General features: G+C 50.6%; 1 protein-coding gene across 6 annotated transcripts in view; it reads left to right on the top strand.

The window, feature by feature from the left end:
* Positions 1 to 5,338, top strand: part of AMBRA1 (autophagy and beclin 1 regulator 1) — a 123,825-nt gene extending 118,487 nt beyond the window's left edge. For 5 of the 6 annotated variants that reach the window (XM_021533389.3, XM_021533387.3, XM_021533386.3 and 2 more), the window contains one exon: positions 3,759 to 5,338. In XM_021533389.3, the coding sequence (XP_021389064.1) occupies positions 3,759 to 4,249 (491 nt within the window). In that variant the 3' untranslated portion in view covers positions 4,250 to 5,338. The remainder of the gene's footprint in view (positions 1 to 3,758) is intronic. The other variant, XM_021533388.2, reaches the window with a different exon arrangement.
* The last annotated feature ends 12,878 nt before the right edge of the window (positions 5,339 to 18,216 follow it).

The following is an 18,216-nucleotide window of genomic DNA, read 5'->3' as shown; positions in this document are numbered from 1 at the left end:
GTACTCCTTATAAGTACTTCAGAGTCCACTGCATTTAGAAGTGGAAATACCCTGCCTTAACGCCCAACTCCATCAAAAGTTTGCACGATGTTTGGCCTGTGTCAGATTCTCATGTTGCTGGAGTAGAATAGAGGACTTTTAAAAACAGATGCATTAGCTAGGGAATATTTAGTTAAATGTTTGAGACAGCTAAATTGACAGAAATCCTCTGGTCTTTGGGATAATTGCCCTCAAGAGTAATGCTTTGTTCTGTCTTTGGAATAGACAGGAGTTTGGACCTCTGTAAAGGTCACTTTGGTTACAGTAGAAAACATTAGTGGGGGCACAGCACTGCAGCAAGCTGAAATGGGTGTGGTTTTACAGTATTGCTGTTGTTTTGGGTAAGTGCCTGTGTGCCCACCCTGAACCTTCACCAAATGGAAGTCAGCTTATTTCACTTGCTCTGAATACTAATGTGGTCTGCATTGGCAGCCTGGTGAAAGAATGTATGTGGGAGTCACCAGGCAGTAGAAACGGTTTGTGTGTGAATCTGTGCTGTAGCTCAGCTCAAGGCAAATGGCACAGCAAGCTTTGCTCTGAACTAGTCAGCCAAAGTCATTGTTGAAACCTGAGAGGAAAAGGGGAGGACAATCCCCACAGTCCCCAAAGCAGAGGTGTTTGTTGGCTGCTTGAATGGTGAGGCTCACTTCTGGGAATTTCCAACATTGCTGTATCTCTGGGATCTGAAGGCTCATGTCTTGCTGATTCCTGCTGTGGCATCAGCCCTTGCCTGTCTTCTGAGCAAGCAGATGCTTCAATTGGAAATTCAGCCATGGCATATGGTAATGTAGGGGCAGGGAAGAGCAAGGGGTGCTGTGGTGAAGCACGTGTTTGTAATGCTGAGGAGCATTGGGTGGCTGAAAGTCCTTGCTGTTTTGCTGTTCCAGTGCTTCTGTATTGGACTAGTTCATAGTAAGTGATCTATCAAGGGCATGGTACCTGCTGTTTCAGGAGTTGTGTAGATAGGCCTGTCTGGCATGTCGCTAGACCAGGCTGCAAATCTTGGCTTTCTTAAGCTTCCTCTCCAGCCTGGCCAGATGGTTGGTAATGAAGTACAACTATGCCCTCAGAAGGAAGTGATGAGTGAATCCAAAACCATGCTTCTCAAACCTTCCACTTAGTTCTGCTCATGATTAATGTTTCAATATTCCTTGGCATGCATGTTTTTCACACTGGAGTTTTCCAGTATAATAGCTGCCTCTGTCCTCAGTCTTTGTACTGGTCAGCCAATTTCCTAGTTCATGCATCAGCCACATATCAGTCACATCCTGAATAGGATTTCTCTGCTAGAGTTGTGGGTCAGGCTCTGTCCAGGAGGTATTCTTGCTCACTCCTCTTAGGCTGTACTGCAGATTGTCATGTGGTTACAGGTGTCTCTGTGGTCCCACTGATGCTCTTATTGAGGGGCTAGGTATAGTGCATTTAGCAGGTTTACTGCACTCCTAGCAGGAACCTACGTATACTACTGGTGAGATGTAAATTGGTCTTAATGTCCATAGTATTTCTGCAGGAGGGCAATATGTCAGCAGAATACTTGAGGATGAAATTAACTGTGTCCTGTGGTGAGGAACACTGGCAGTGCTTGATGCAAGTACCTCTGAGCCCATGAGAGAAGGGAATAAGCTGTCACTGACTGACTGCATGACGTCTCTCGAGTGGCATGGTGTGGACTTGGCTGAATATGTTAGTTCTCATGCTGGATACATGATCATCCAATCATTTAGGTTGGAGATCATCAAGTCCAACCTTTGACTGAGCACCACTATATAATTAAACTATAGCACTAATTGCCATGGTCAGTCATTTCTTGAATAGTTCCAGGAACTGTGACTCCACCACTTCCCTAGGCAGTTAAAATGAGTAACCACCATCTCAATGAAAAAAATTTTTCCTAATGTCCACCCTGAACCTCCCCTGGTGCATCTTGAGACCAATTTCCTCTTACCTGGTTGCTGGTTAACTGGGAGAAGAGATTAGCTGCACCTCCCTACAGGTAATTGTAGGGAGTGATAAGGTCTCCCCTGAGCCTCCTTTTCTCCAGGCTAAACAACCCCAGCTCCCTCAGCTGCTCTTCTTTTGATGTGTGCTCCAGACTCTTTACCAGCATCATTGCCCTTCTCTGGATGTGCTCCAGTACTTCAATGACCTTTCTTCTTGTGAGGGACCCAAAACTGGGCATGGAGTTCAAGGCGTGGCCTCACTAGTGCTGAGTAGAGGGAGGCAGTCACTGCCCTGGTCCTGCTGTCACACTGTTGCTGATACAGGCCATCATGCCATTGGCCTTCTCGGCCACCTGGACACACACTGGATCATGCTCAGCCACTGTTGACCAGCACCCCTCAGGTCCTTTTCTGCTGTGCAGCTTTCCAGCCACTCTTCCCCCAGCCTATAGTGCTGCCTGGGACTGTTGTGACTCAAGGGCATCTTGTTGAACCTCATGCAATTGATCTTTGCCCTTGACCCAGTGTGTCCAGGTCCCTCCTCAGACCCTTTCTACCTTCCAGCATATCAACACTCCCAACCAACTTACTGTCAACTGTGAACTTACTGAGGGTGCACTAGAATCCCCTCATCCAAATCATGGATTAAAATATTAAACTCCACAGCCCCAAATGTTTTTGTTTTCCTAGTCAGTGTGGCATTTTTGTTTTTATTGTGTTTTAACTCCTCCCTACATCTAGCTTTGTTGACATTTGTGTTCATTTCCTTGGTGCCAGGAGAGCTCACGGCTTTCTCCTCAAATCAGCACTGTGATAGCTTCATAGAGGTGGGAGTGAGATTTATTTCTTTAATAAGAATCAGCAAGATCCCACTGTGAAATGTTTCTAGCAGTTTATTATTACAGATTGTTCTCCCCAAATGCTCTGGGTAGGGCTTGTAGCAAAAGGAGCGTGTTGAGAAACTGAACTGGGATGAACTTCCCTGTCGTGGTAATTTAATCTCCTACATGGACGATTCTTTGGTGAGATTTTGTTCTCCTGAAGTAATCTTGAGCAACCAAGGTATCTGACGATGGTTCTCTCACAGCTCACTACAGCCTGACTATAAAGGGAAGTCTCAGAGATTAGAGTAGACAAAGACTGTAGGTCTTGAGATGTTTTTTTTGTATTCCTTGAAAGATATCAGTCAAGGGGAGCAGAAGCCTACACACTTGATCAAAGCTAATGTAGAAGGCTATGTTCTGTAGCTGCTGTCTGCTGTTGGCCAGCTTATTGTGTCCTCCCTGGATTGACACTGGGGACATTGGCAGTGTGTCATCTGCCTACTTCTCATACAACTGAAGTAGGAAAAGCCATGGGGTTCCTTAACATCATGGTGAAATGTTTGGTTTATTGCAGTGCAAACTGAGGTTTCTCTTCCTGTCCCCATGGGGCTGGCAGGATTGTCTCTACAGCTGTGATAAAGCATCCTGCCTCTTTGACTACTACTGTTTCCCCCATCTTTATGGCTAGATAAGAGCTGCTTTTCCAAGGCTTGCACATGTAAGTCTCTGAGGGTTACCTGCGGAAGTGACCAAGATTTTCTTGACAGAATTCAATGCCTTTGTTTGATACTGAACCAAGTGGAAAGTTATGAAAATAAAATACTAGGCTCTGTCTGGAATAGAACCTATCTTCTGTCCCAGCACATGCACACTGCATGATGCAACTACTCAGCATGCTTTCTTTTGTGTCGTAGTTTGCCTTGTGCACCAGAGTTGCTTCTGCTTTCTTTTGCAGGTGAAGGTCCAGAATATGGGGCCAGTGGGGAGGATGCCCTGAGCAGGATTCAAAGGCTGATGGCAGAAGGTGGCATGACTGCTGTGGTTCAGCGGGAGCAGAGCACCACCATGGCGTCCATGGGCGGCTTTGGCAACAACATCATTGTGAGCCACCGGATCCACCGCAGCTCTCAGACTGGCACAGAGCCCACTGGGGCTGAGGGCACGTCAGCACAGCAGCCCACCTCTCAGCAGCTGGGCACAGAGCTGGAGGGACGGATCCTGTCAGAGTCTGTGCAGCTGCCGGAGCGTGGCCCGAGCCCGCGGACAGCCCCTAGTGGGAGCGAAGGACAAAGCGCTGGTGACCTGGATCTGCCTGAGCAGGCCCAGTCCTCCATGGACACCGAGGGACCAATTGAATACAGTGACCTAACTAACAATAACCATCTTCCTGACAGTACCAACTTCTATAGTAATGATAGCACCAGTGGGGAGTCGCGGAACAGGTAGAGGTTGAATTGTGTGTTGGTGCTACCCTTGTACTGCTCAGCAGAGACCTGTACCTCACAGCTGGCCAGGAGCTGGAAGAGCAGGGATGGGTGACTCTAACAAGATGCTGGTGGTTCAGAGGGCTTCTCTGTCCTGGGTGGTGGGGGAAGGGATAAGAATTGCAAAGGAAGCCATGGGGAAGAAAGCATACTTAGCATCCAACATTCCCACTGCTGAAGAGTTAACAGGAATACAAACCACCCTTGCTGTACATCAGCCAAATTTTGAAGCCCCATGGCATCCCCTGAGCTAAGCCCTGCAACTTGGTGTCATCCTCTGTAAAGCCTTTTTCCTTTCCTTTTTCCTGCCCTTTTATACCCATGGAGCTGATCACTAGAGTGAAGAAAGGGAAGGGGGCCTGCAGCATCCTTCTGGAGACGGGCAGTACTGAGCAAGCCCAGGTGTGATGCTCCAGTGCTGTTGCTGGAGTGGAGGAGTCTTCCAGGCCACAGTCCCTCTCCATAGCACAGCACTGCTCCCCCGGAGTGTGGTGTTTTGAGACCAGTCCTGCCTATGCTACGCTTTTCTGGGAAGAACTGGGCTTCACCAGAACATGCATGGCTCAGGATATGCTCACAGGTGGAATCTTTCCTTTTTAGAGTTAGTTTAGGTCTTGGCAGGAACCAAAGCAGAGATGCTGTATGGATGGGTAGAGGGACAAGGGCTACTGCTCTCTAATCAGGATGCAGTTCACATAAGGATGTTCTAAGCTGTGCCAATATTAACATGAATGAGCCACCCCAGTTCATGGTGCCAGGACTGAGCTGCACCTCCTTGACAGGGGGCAGGAAGTCTCTTTTCAGCTCCAGGCCAGGGTGTGAGGTATGGATCTGTGATGTAAGGTGTTGCATGTGAAATCTTGACCTTGTACATGTAGTTTCTAGTGGAGAAGCCAAGGCTCTGATACTTTGTTTTTAGTCTCAAATGTGATTTTCCTTTTCGTTTGTAACTCTCCATCCCTAGCAGGCTTATGGAGGAAGTATGGGAGAGTGTGAGTGCTAACGAGGGAAACACCAAAGATCAATGTCATTAAAATATGACAAACCCTTGCTTGACCTCCTGTCTTCATTTGTGTGATGGTTGTCTCTGTCTTTGGCCTTGGGGATAGATACATCCATCTCAGAAGCTCTAGGCAGCATACAAATGTCAGATGATGACCACCCCCTTCCCCATAGGAAAGGGGAGCCTGTGAGTTGAAAGTCCAAAACTGGGAAATAGGGAGGTGCATTTGGGAGTCTTGCTTGCAAATTGCATTTTAACCAGTCTGGAGATGAGCAGGCACCTCTGCCTCTTGGGCAATCAGAGTGATCTGTCTTGCTGACCCCTTGATGCAGAAGAGGGTTGCAGTATCTGGCTGTTTTGGATAGAGGAAAGCACACACTCCTCTGTTACCACTGTGGTGTGAGGGATGTTTCCAGTGCTGTCTGAGCACCTGCCAGCAGCTGCTGTGCTCCTGCCCAGCTCCTCTAGATTCTGTGCTGCTAAGACATTACAATAAATAAGTCTGTCATTAGGCAGCACTCAAGCTCCCAGTCAAAAGAGTCTGTTAGAGAACATTAAGCAAATCTTCCCTTAAATCACAGCCTGGAGATGAACCTTAAATCAAATCAGCTGCTGCCAGGCCTCATTGCTGAGTGTTAATGAGGCTCTAAAACCTGCCCCAAGCCAACCACATCCCTGATCTGACAGGAGAGCAGCCTGATAAATGGGATTCCCTTGTGTGGCAAGGAAGATTTCATACATCCCTGTATTGCTTTACTGTGGAGGGGCCTGAGGATGTGCTGGCAGCTGGGAGCCAGAAGATCTATGTCTCAGATGGACAGACAAGGCAGTGCAGGTCTAGACAGAGCTGTTTATTGCTCTGCTTGAAAACAAACTAAAACAGGACCTGGAAAAAGAAATGCTTCAGCTCAACCTGACATCACTTCTTCCCTCTCCCTGCATGATTCCTGGAAGAATCCTGAGGCCCATTCTTGGTAGATGTGTTGCAGAGCATTTATAGATATCCATTTTCAGAATGAGCCAAGCTATCTACAGAAAAATTTCCATCTCAGTTGGACAAGTGTCTTCTGGCCTGCCTCACTCTGGTGTTGGCAGATTCTCAAAGCCTGGTGTGCACTGTTGCTGGGCACTCTGGCCAGGCTGCTGTGCAGAGGCCTGAAGCCTGCTCTGCTGATGGCTTCCCCTTGGTCCAGACCTGCCCCCACCGGAGACTGTGGCAGAACAGGGGGGTGAGCTCCAGTGGGAGCCAGAGCAAATCACAGCCGCTGTCTTTGCCATTGACATGGGACATCTCTGAAGCTCTAAAGCACTTTTCCATTCAAGACTTGAAGGGGATGCTGATGAGGTAAGAGTGGAGGCCTGGTCAGAGCAGGCAGCTTTGCATCTCTGGGGAAAAGGCTGCTAACAGCTGAGCTTGACTGCAGCCTGTGTTCCTACAGGCTTTAAGCAGCAGTGGTGGGCACAGTGGGTGTGGACAGGCTTAATCTTCTGGTGCTGCCTTGGGCATGCTTTGTAGATGACCTGTGTTGCTACACAACTGAGCAGGTGCCCTCAGTGGTGATGGGCTTATGGCTACAGAGACCAGTGTTTTTCTTTGGAGTTTCAGATTATCCTTGCCTGAGATCTGATGGAGCTATGTGGATAAATGTGTGAGGAGGGGACAGGAGGGAAAATTGAGCCCACTTATGCAATGGGCTCACCACACCCAGCCCAATGAAGTTTATTTATTATCCCTCCCATGCTTCTTGTGGGACAAAACTCTTTTATCTGCTTTGGACTACCCTGCTCCAGCCCAGCAGTTTTCCTCCGTTGTTTCAGGCAGGGTTGATCTAATTGTATCCTCAAGCAACACCCCTGAATCTGCGTTGTGACCTGAGGCCTGGAGCCCTGCATAGAACAGCAGGCAGTGGGATTGCCACGCCAGGGACAGCACCACAGCAGCTCAGGGTTCCTTCCCCAAGCCTTGTAACTTTACCTGCTCAGTGCAATGTGACAATGCAGCACTGAGGCAAATGCCAGTGCCAGGAGCAACATGGAAATACAACAAGAGCAGGAAACCAAACCAGAGTTATGCGTACTTGGTGGCCCAATTTAGGAGGCAAAGTGAGAGCTTTGCTGCGTAGGAGCAGGAAATAATCTTAAAAAGTGAAAGCTTTTCTCAGCCATAGACTGTCAGGAGCCTTTAAATGTGCTAACAAAATCCTGGGGAAAGGAGAAATACAGTGCAGAGAATTTTATTTAGCTTTCAAAAGACTCTTTTGATAAAGTCCCTCACAAGAGGCTATTAAAGAAACTTAGTCACCTCAAGGGTGAGGGGCAAAGTCCTCCTGGAGATAGAAGGTGTGGGAATTGGAGTCAAAAGTAAGAGCCATTTCTTGACATGGAATGAGGTTAATGGTGGGTTGGTTGGGTTCAGTAGGAGCCAGTGTTCTCTAAAAGCCCTAATGAGCTGAAAGAGAAGGGGAACAGCTGATGATAGATTATTTAAGTTAGCTAGGAAGGGAGAATGTGCCAGAAACCTGGGGCAGTGGGAGGAGGTAGTGGTTGAAGCTTTCATGCTGGAAGGAGACGTTTTCTATGAATCCTTCACAGATGGAAACCTGCATTGGCGCTGCTGTAGCCAGTGAATGCTCTGGCATTCCTGTGCCTGGGACCACATCAGAGGGTGAGCACTGCCTGGAGGGAGACCTGGGATCCCGGAGAAGATTGCTGAAGCCCTGGCAGGTGGTACAGTGGTGTGGTGATGCCTGCTTGTCCCTGTAAGTCCTGGGTTTTCTAGTGTCACTCCTTGGCTTATCTAGCGCTCCATCTCCAAGTACTTCTATTTGATCCCCCACAGAAGCTCTACCCCACATGTGGCTGCCGTGGGTTGACCTTGTAACTGGGTGGTGCTGGGACCCCAGCTCTATGTGAACACCAGGAGATGTGCTGGGCAAGAAGGAGAGGCAGGGACCTGGACACAGCTGGGTGCGTGGAGAGTCTGTCCCATTATTACTGATGCCAAAGCCAAGCCCCATAACTGGTTCCTCCAGTTGCTGCCCAGGCTGCTGGCTAGGGAGCAGTTGCCCTCTCTGCTCAGTGTGAGTCTGTCAGAGAAGTTACTCTTCAACAGGAAAAGCCAAATTAATTAAGTGTGCAGCATATGGGATCTCGGTGTGCAGTGCATAGATGTCATGCCATTGCCACTTCTGCCCTCAGCGCAGGAGGGAGCTGGAAAGCAAAGCAATCTTTCCAGCTGCCACTCTCTGCCAGCCAATTAATGCCTGTGTCCTTCTCCCCCTCATCCCAGGAGCAGAGGCCTCTCCCCCTTGCCTGCCTGGCTCCTGCCGTGGAAACAGGCAGGAAGCCCCTACAGGCACTCCGTGCATTCTGCTGAGCACGAGGATTTGTTTTCTCCACAGCATCTCGAGCAGAAGTGCCTCTCATCTGCTCCCAGTGAGCTCCCTCGGCTCCTCTTTGTTTTGCCTTTCAAGCAGTTGTTGATGGCATGTGACACCGGCAGGAGCTGGCAAGGATCAAGCTGTCTTCCCTGGGACGCTGGCCCTGGGCATCAGCTCTTTCTGCCAGGAGCCAGCATTCCAGAGGGGACGCTGTGAGGCTTCCCCTTCGCCTCTCATCTGAAAGTCAATATGCTGCTGCTTGTTCTCCAAGCATCCACCTTCTGTGCCAGGGTCTTGCCTGCCAATGTAGGCCAGCCTCCTTCAGCTCAGTGGTGCCACAGGGGAGGCACCAGGGGTCCCATGCAAGCAGCTCAAATAACTCAGGAAGACAGGCAAAGTGTGAGCAATGGGAGATGTGAGCACAGCAAGGGAGCAAATGCCACCACTGGAAAAGGCAGCCAGACACAGAAGTCGCCAGGAGGATCTGTTGCTGAAACTGGACCACTGTGTAGGTGGAGAGTTGCAGCTGGTCTCTGCCACCCCACTGAGCCTTCACTCCAGCTGTGGCTGGCCAGCCAGTGAGCTTCAGACAGGCACGTGGATTTTGGCAGCTGCTGAGGTTTGCCTTTCTGTCCTTGCATCCTGTCCTGCTTCAGCTTGGCTGGTGGAGTTGGTCTTTGCTCTTTCCAAGCTCAGGAAACACCCGAAGCTCCCTGGCCTTTCACCCCTACCCTCTGAGCTCCTAGGTCTTCAGGTAGGGGCTCTTCAGTTTCACAGAGGCTGAGTTAAATAGCAGACACTGCAAAAACATGAGATGTGGTAATATAGACTTGGTTCTTTCTATTTCTTAGGTTCATCTTCATGGCCTTTTCCTGGAGTTTAATGCTGGACCCCTGATACCATCACAGCTATTAAAGCTTGTCCCTCAATCCCCAGTTCAATAATGCAGTAATAGCCTGATAGGATCAGGAGCTGGCTCTGATGGCAGATGGACTCCAGTCCCTTCTCCAGCACAGCGTGGGGCACTGCCACCCATCTGCAGGGAAACTTTAATTTGCAGATTATCTGTTTTCACTGCAGACTTTGGGGATGGGGGGATGAGTAAGTGGTGGTTGCTGGCTGCTGGCCAGGCACTGCTGAGAGCCCTTTGCTGGCTGGTACCCAAGCCCAGCTTCTCGTTCCCCGTCCTTGTCAAACTCCCCCAGGATGTTGTGGCTGTGGCTCTGCCCTTTCCCTGGGGGTTATTACCTCTGGGTTTGCTCATCCAGCCAGACAGGGCCATACCCAACCTAAGGTCCACGCTTGGGCAAGGGCCATAAACTCCTTCCCCTTGCCTCTGGCAGAACTAGAAAAGGCTCAGAGGGGCTAATGAAGACTGACTGGCTGCCGCTGGGGAGGCTGATACTAAAACGTTTAAATACTACAGTGGTACAGAGGGCTGTACTTATCTGCCTGCCCACTGCAAAAGTTCCCATGGAAGCCCTGCCAGCAGCCCTCTGTTAATCACCTACATCAAAGGAAATGGTAATTAAAACAATTATTTAGGGAAGGACCGAGGCTGGTCCTGCTGCATTGCTGAGGGAGAGGAAAAGCACAGCTATTAAACAGCAGCTTTAGGCCTCTGCTATCTAGTGTGACTGGCAAGGAGAAGTGATAACTAAGAAGGACAAGGTTTTTTCATTAATAGGGAGCACTTGGGCCATGGGTCCCAGTCAAGGAGGACGAGAGCTGAGCATGCAAAAGCAGCAGTAACCCAGCACAAGGTGCTGCCCTGCACCCAACCTTTCCCACCCACAGTGTGGGAGTAAAGATTTTGCTCCACGAACTCTTTATTTCAGTGTCACGCAAGCTCTGCTGGCTCTTGGTAGGGGGGTTGGGGCTGCTCCTGCAGACCTGCAGCCTCGGGCTGAGTGCTTGGCAGCGTTCGGGGTGCAGTGACCCAGGAGAAGCCCTGGAGATGGGTTTGCTCCGGGAGGCGCTGAGGATGGCTAAGCCCAGCATTGCTTTTTTGATGAGGTCTCAGATTCGGTTGACAAAGGTAGCTGTGTTGGTATAATATGCTTAGGCTCCTGTAAGGTATTTGACATGATACTTCCTGACAGCCTGATCGGAAATGAGCCCTATGCAGCGCTCTGTGGGTTTAATGCAGCTAAGTGCAAGGCCCTATGTTTGGGGAGGCAGAATGTAGGTCACAGCAGTGAGCCAGGGCTGCACGGCACCAGCAGCCAGGTGAAGGTCAGGGCACCCACAGCACCACTAGGGCCTGTCCTGCAGAGGGACTGAGCCCATTCCCTACAAGTTACTTAGGAATTAAACTTGAGAAATTGCTTAGCTAAAGCCCCACCAGGACTCCAAGGTGCCACAAAAGAACCAGCTCAGGGATACCAGCAGTCAGAAAACCACCACTGAGCAGAATTCTCATCCAGGTCCCACGTGCTGCTCCCTGCCTCGGTGCTTTCAGTTCCTGCAGAGTTCAGCAGGATAGGACCACCTTTCTCCTGGATTTCTTCAGGCTTCTGTCCCCTGTTTCCTTCCCTGCCCTTTGGCTCTTACCCCCGCCTAGGTGATTTTCTCTAGCAACCATCTTCTGCATTTTTTTTCCTCCCCCTCTGGAGCATGATTTATCTTATTATGCTCATTAAAAAGCATGGGCTTTCCTTCCTAGGAGCACTGCTTCCCACAAAGTTAATGGGACTAATGGGAGCGGGGTGTTTTTGATGCTTGCCAGGATTCAGCTCCATCCACAAGGACACCCCAGGGTGGTGTAGATTTGTGGGCTCTGGTGGACAAGAGCACATCCAGGCTTTGAGTGCCCATATCATGCCCACACCACCATGGGGGTCACTTGTTGGTCATTTGAAGCTCTGCTTTGGGCAGACCCACCCTGCATGGAACTCCTCAATGCTACCAGTCCCACTGCCTGCACAAATGTTAGCTTAAGGAACAGTGAACAGCCCCCAAACTGCTGAGGTTCCTCCCACCTCGAGCAGCCCTTGCTCTGTTTTCATCAAGGCTGTTTAAGGCTGTCCAGATGGCCTAATGTACCTCATCAAAGTACAATTTGTATCGCAGTGCGCAGCTATTTGAAGCATGCCAGCTCGGGGCTGGCAGTAACACTTTGGCCAGTGACACATCTGCCTCAATTCATTGGGGAGGTGATGGATGGAGGCACTGTGATCTGTGCCCAGTGTGGGAAGGCTGGCCCAGCTGAGGGACCAGGGGGGACTTGTGCATGGCAGCTGTGAGCTGGTTTTGGTTGGGTCTCCCCGAGGCATTGGCAGCTACTGCTGTAGGGATGGTTGGAGATGCAACAGGTCCCATCCTTTGGGAAACAGTTAGAAAAACCCTTTGAGCCTGGCAGGAGCATGGGGTTTATCGCTCCAGCTGTCCTGACCCCACTTGCAGCCCCACTGGTTTAGTGCAAACCCTTTGCAGTCCCAAAAGGTTGTTCCTTCCTGCTGGCATCTTCAGCTATTTGGAGGAAATTTATTAAGCACTGCTTTGCTTGCACTCTCTGGACAGGCTCTACGTGCTGCAAGGGTTCTCATGCAGCCTTCCTCACAAGGCTGAAGAGCTCCTGCTCCACAGCTAAGATGGGAGAGGTTTTGACTTCTATGCCAGGGATGCTGCAAGGTTTCCAGGCCAGGCCTCAGGCCTTGAACAGGTGAAAAAAAGTAAATTTTTGTTAAATAGTTTTACCTTTCAAACAAATAAGACTACAGCTGCTTACTTTCCTCTTTTGAAATACTATCACTACAATAATGCTTCTTTAAATTTCAGTCATACAACCTATTTAGGGTCAGACACTCAAATGTGTATGAATTAATTCAGCTCATCAGAGTGTGGTATTCCTGAGAAGAAAATTCGCCCTCAAAAATGTGTTGCTCTCACTCAGCTCTGAAAATGAATATAGATTTTCCCACTTTACAGTAGCAAGAGGAGATCCTAGTTTTTTCATTGTGCTATGGGAATGCCTGTCATCCCACTTCCCAGCAGTACTGGGGGATGCTGGCACACCACAGGAGCTGGGGGAGAGCAGTGCTGGTGTGAGCAACTGCCCAGGTGGGTGCATGAAGGGAGACTGGAGGAGCTGGATAAGGGTGGTTCAACTAAGGAGCTGCATGGACCAGCATCTGGAAAAGATACAGCCAGAGCATGGGGATAGGAGTGCTGTGAAATGGGGTCTGAAGATCCCCCCTCTCCTCTGGTGACCTCAGCCAGTTTCCCCCTGAGGGACAGTGGCTGGTAACACTGCATCTCCAGCGAGGCAGTTGGAAGCACTTGCTCTCTGGAGGTGTTGACAGCTCCTCTCCTCACATTCCAGGTTTCAAGGCCACATGTCCAATCGCCTCTTGGAAGGGGCTCAGGTCCCTGACTGCATCTGACTGGGCTCTGACTCTGCCTGGCTGCCTAGACTCATCCCCATCTGCAGCTCCATCTTCCAGCCGAATCACCCAGGGGCTGGAAATTACTTCCCATCACAAGCTCATTTTCATTAACAAAAACTCCAGGCTGGGCTGGAATTTTTATTTGTTTTGCTGATGTGATTACCTACCTCCCACCTGTGGCTCCCCCAGGCCCAGCCCAGTGGAGAGGGGGATGCTTCATGTGGGTGAATAGGCTCTCAGGCACCTTTGCTCTATGTCATGCCCAAAATATCCCAAAGCTCCAAATCTCTGCCCCCGACAGCTCTTCAGCCCAGACTACTCTAGCTGCTGGGAGTGGAAGCTGCAGACCCTACTCCAGCTGCTGAGGAGTTGCAGTGCTGCATTGGAGCATCCCCCTGCCTCAGGTGAGCATCTCGGAGGCAGGTCCCCAGGAAGAAGCACTTTGCTGCCTGCCTGCCCAGGCTTGCCAGCCAGATTGCTGGCTGGGGGCTGGCACAGCACCTGTGCCAAGGTGGAGCACGGCAGGCCTGGCTGTGGGGAAGGCAGGAAGGCTCTTGTGTGCAGGTGTGAATACACCTGTGTGTGTGTGCAGGGGAGCACCCACAGAGCAGAGAAGGGCTGCAGCATGGAAAGATGGAGGGACAGAGCTGGGCTAGCAGCCTCCTGCCTTCTTCCTCTTGTGCTCTCTGCCCTGAAGCCTTATTTAAATTAATGATAAAAATTACTGTGAATTAAGGGGAGGGATCAGTGCCAAAACAGAGGCTGCTCATTTCCAACTTGCCCACATCCTCCAGGTTTTTCTGCGTGCCCCCTCCCCTTCTCCTGAGGCGTCTCTTTCTCTTTCTCAAATTGGTTGGAGAGACGGTGACCTGCCTGGCTGGAGACTGGATCCCTTGTCCCTCAGTGTGAGCTTGCTCTCTTTGACTTCTGAGTCCTGTTGAGGGGGCTTGTGCCTCCACCTTCCCTGGGATCCCCAGCTCTGGGGTGAGTGTTCCTGGGGCTGTCCTTTGCAGGAGCCCAGGCCCCACCACTCCCCTGCTCTGCAGCCGCCTCCTGCTCGCCTCCCAATTCCCTGGCAGACACAGTAGTGAGATTATCGTAATGATGTCCGACAAGGCAGTATCAGGAATTATGCTGATAAATCTAAACAGACAGCTTACAAAAAACCCAACAAAAACAAAACAACCACAACTGAACCCAGGCTTGTAATTTAATACAGGGTTATTAGCCTGGCCATCAGAGAACAGAGCTCTTGCATCCTGCAGCCTCGAGCCTCCTCTGTCCCCGGCTCTGCCTTGAAATATGGCCTCTTGCCATAACAAAATACTTTTAGCCATGTTTTTGGCTTGGCTTGGGGTGGTGAAGTCTCCTTGATGAGTGCTGGGGCTGGGTGTGGGGGTACAGACCTGTGGAGTGAATGCAAAACCCCAATGGCAGCAGGCTGCCTTCATCCCTGCAGTGCATGGCAGTTTGGTACCCATGGCCAACCCGCGGTGGGCTCTTCTGCCCAGGGTAAACTTTGGTGGGCAGAGGCTGGGGAAATGGGGTGAGAGGATGGACAGCCTCCTGTGTGAGAGGTGTCAGTGCTGGGGGGCTGCCCAACAACACACTTGATGCCCACAGGGTGAAGACAAGTGACCCATAGCCTTGTACCTTCCTCCATGCCAGTGCCAGGTCCCTGTCAGGCACAGGGAAATGCAGGGCAGGGGCAGTATCTTTCTTGGGAAAGTAAGAATCTGCTTCATTCTGGCTGTACTAAATGCTTTCCTGACACAGGAACTGCTGACTGTTTTTCACCTGCTGTGGATTTTGCACACTTGCTATGTTCCTCTTGGTTTCCTTCCATGCAAAGGACACCGTAGGTAGCATTAACTTTAGTGAGGCATCTATGTGAGGTAAATGTGCCTGTGGGGAGCACAAATTCTGTCCATGTGAGGATCAGAGCTGAGCTGCCTGAAGTGAGATGCACACACATAGAGCTCTTAGTCCCCCAGCAGTGCCAGCAATTACCTCAAACCGAGGGAAATGCTCTTTTTTAAAAAGATACATTTAACCAGGGAGTGCATTTATTAGACTGCCTGTGTTTTAGAAGGCAGGCTCTGCCAAGCTGCTCAGTGAAGCAAATCTGATGGCAGGGCGACTGCGCTGCAGGGCTGCTGGCTCTCTGCCCCTGCAGTGGAGAATCCTGGGGGGCTGCAGGGAAGCCCCCAGAGAGGCTTGGGTTTGCCTCAGCACCCCAGTGCAGGGAGGATGGCAAGGCCACCAGAGGCTGGGCTGAGTGGTTCAGTGCCCATGTGGGACTGGATCTTGTCTCCTCATTTGGGATGAGTTTCTCCTCCAGGATTGGCTACATGTGCCAAAGGTGGCCTTGGCTCCATGGAGGTTTGCCAGGTTTAGGGGCTCCAACACCTGTAGTCCAGGGACCAGCATTTCCTGTGGACATTGTCTCCTGTGCCTCTGCAAGAGCCACTGGCACGTCCTGCAGAGCCCAGTGGAAAGGCTTTGCATGGATCACCTGAGCTGGAAGGCGTCAGGAGGGCAGCTGACCCCAAAAGCCTTTGGAGGGCAGGTGGCAGCAGGCGGGCTCTGGCACTGGCCAGGGCTGCTGGGGGCTCCGTGCCATGCCAGGGAGGAGCCTGGGCTCACACTGCCAGCAAGGCAACTGCTGGCATAAGTAAGCATGGTGGGTTAGTGATTAATGAATTAATGAATTAATGAAGTAGTGAATTGGAATATTAACTAATTAGACTAATCTGTTAAAGGGGCTTGAGCCCTTGGTTGCTTTTTCCCTGATGGCCAGGCAGCAAGCTGTGTGGGACAGTGCCTGGGAGAGAGCCCTGAGGAGCTCATGATGACCCCAGACAGGCACAGAGTTCCCACACATTCCCTGGCTCCATAGCCCAGACCCAGCCCACGGGCACAGCAGTCACGGGGAAGATGTGCTCTCTTCTGTGTCATGTGAGAAACGGCAGGAGAACAGTGCAAGCTTACATTCCTCATTTTTTCCCTTTTTTTTTTGTTTATTTTTCTGGTTTTAATTTTTTTTTTTTTTTTGATAATAGGTATGAAAGAAGTGATTCAGAAACACTTTCCCCCTTCCATTACCCAGAAAGCAAGTAAGAGTTGCAAGAGTGAGGACTGCAGCAAAACAATTGCGTTGAAGTATTTGAAGTTGTGCCTATATGGCAAATGTGACAAAAATGAGTGCAACCTTAAAATAGCAGCAGCAATCTTTTAAAAAGCAAAAAGCAGATGATTATTGACTGAAGAGATTGCAGCACACCAGGCTAGGTGCAGGCTGTTGTGTTTAACTCTCTCCAGAGGTGCCACATCAGGCACAGACTGCAGCTGCCCTCCTACTTTATGATGAGCTCAAGCACCTGGCAGTGCCCAACAGGCATCTTTCCAAGGGTAGCATCAGGTGACAGAAGTGTGTCACCTGCCATATCCCCTCACTTGATCGATTTGCAGCCAGGCTGAGAGCACAGCTGTCTGGTGCTCCCTTGGCATTTCAAGGATGCTCATGGGCCTATGGACTGGTGTGAATTGCATGCCTGTGGACCAGCCAGGCATGGCAGGATGGCTTTCTGTGTTAGTCACTGCTCTTTCATACTCACCTGGCTTCCCTGCATGGGCCAGAGTGTCTATAACTTGCTTTCCTGGCTGTGCCCTGCCACGGACTGCAGGGCAAGTGGGGGCCTCTGGTGCCACCATCACCCCAGCCACTGGGCCTGTACCTGCTCCATGGCTAAACACAGTCACTCCCTCCCTGGGGCTGTGGCTCTGGCATCCTTCGCTGGTGCTAAAAATGACATTTTTCCAAATAATGAAAGAATCTTTCATTACCTTGTTTCTGCAAGCAACCTGGGAGGCTGGGTAACAGCTGTGCTTAATGCAGCTTCTCCATTAGTATTTTTTCCCTCAGTCTCCAGTTAAGGCATGCCATGAGGCATGAGAAGATGTGACTCTGGATGACTGCTGGGGGTCTGTCCAAGGCAGCAGTGCATGGCTGGGTGCCTTCAGTCACCATCTCTGTCAGGAAGGCAGCAGCAAACCTGCTTCTCCTTGGCCCTGCAAGTCCTCCTGCCCTACTCCCCGCAGTGTGACTTCATCCCAGCATGGTCTGGGATCTGGTTCACTTTGCACCCATGAGTGACTGTACTCCTGCAAGAACTCATGTCTGGGGCTCTTTGTTCCTGGTGTGCCCTGGGGACAGCTGGAATTAGGGGAAAGGGCTGTTCCTCTAGGGATTGTGTGGATGGGAAGAGGAGGACTTGTGCACAGATGATCCTGTACCTCCTCAATAGAGAGAACAGGTGTGGGAGGCTCCAGGCAAATGTGGCCTGAAAGCAGTATTTATTTCAGACCTTTTAAACAGTTCTAAGCCCCTTTGCAGATGTTCCATCCCATGCCCTAAGGCAAATTACTAGGCTAGAGGCAAGTAACTACAAGGTGCTGTCCCTTCTTCCATCTCCCACAGGGATGACACTGGCCCAGGGGAAAGATCCATGTCCCTCGTGGCTGTGTTTCACCCAGCAGCACACACTGGGTAAAAGCCCACGCAGAGGTGGCACCACCCTGTGGGTTGCCTGCAGCCCTGGGCATGGGCAGGAGTCTGAGTTACTGCCCTGGCATTTAGACAGCTCTGTCCTGCTCTGCCAGGCAATGCCAGTTCCACTCCAGCGAGTGAAGGGTGTCTCCTTGCTTGGCCAAGAGCAGGTAGAGCAGCTGCCTCTGCTCCCTTTGGGACACTTTACTCCTCTCACCAGCTGCAGTGTGGAGCCCTCATGCCCATCTCCTGTGGCAATGATGGACCAGAGACCTGAGCCTGTCTCACTGTCGCCAGCTGCTTGTTCCCTCTCCGAATCTCCCATTCCGAGTTGAGTTTATTTTGGTTTTGAGCTGATAGATGGATTAGCATTTATCACCAAGCTGACTACCGTAGGGCTATTAAAAGTGATTTGCAATGTAAATACTTTCGTCATCAAGCACATTTTCTTTAGACTAAGGTTGACTTTTATGAATATTAAAGCCTTGTAAATGGGTTCAGCAAGTTTGTAGGAGTACATCTGTCAGAGGGAGGGGGATTGGCTGCCTGCATTGTGCTGGGGAATCAATGTGCATCCACCGGAGGGCAAAGGGATCTGGTGGCAGAGGG

The sequence above is a fragment of the Lonchura striata genome, chromosome 6 (assembly GCF_046129695.1).
Source record: "Lonchura striata isolate bLonStr1 chromosome 6, bLonStr1.mat, whole genome shotgun sequence".
NCBI lineage: Eukaryota > Metazoa > Chordata > Aves > Passeriformes > Estrildidae > Lonchura > Lonchura striata.
The sequence above is the reverse complement of the archived record's forward strand: the minus strand, read 5'-3'. Positions and strand labels throughout refer to the sequence as shown.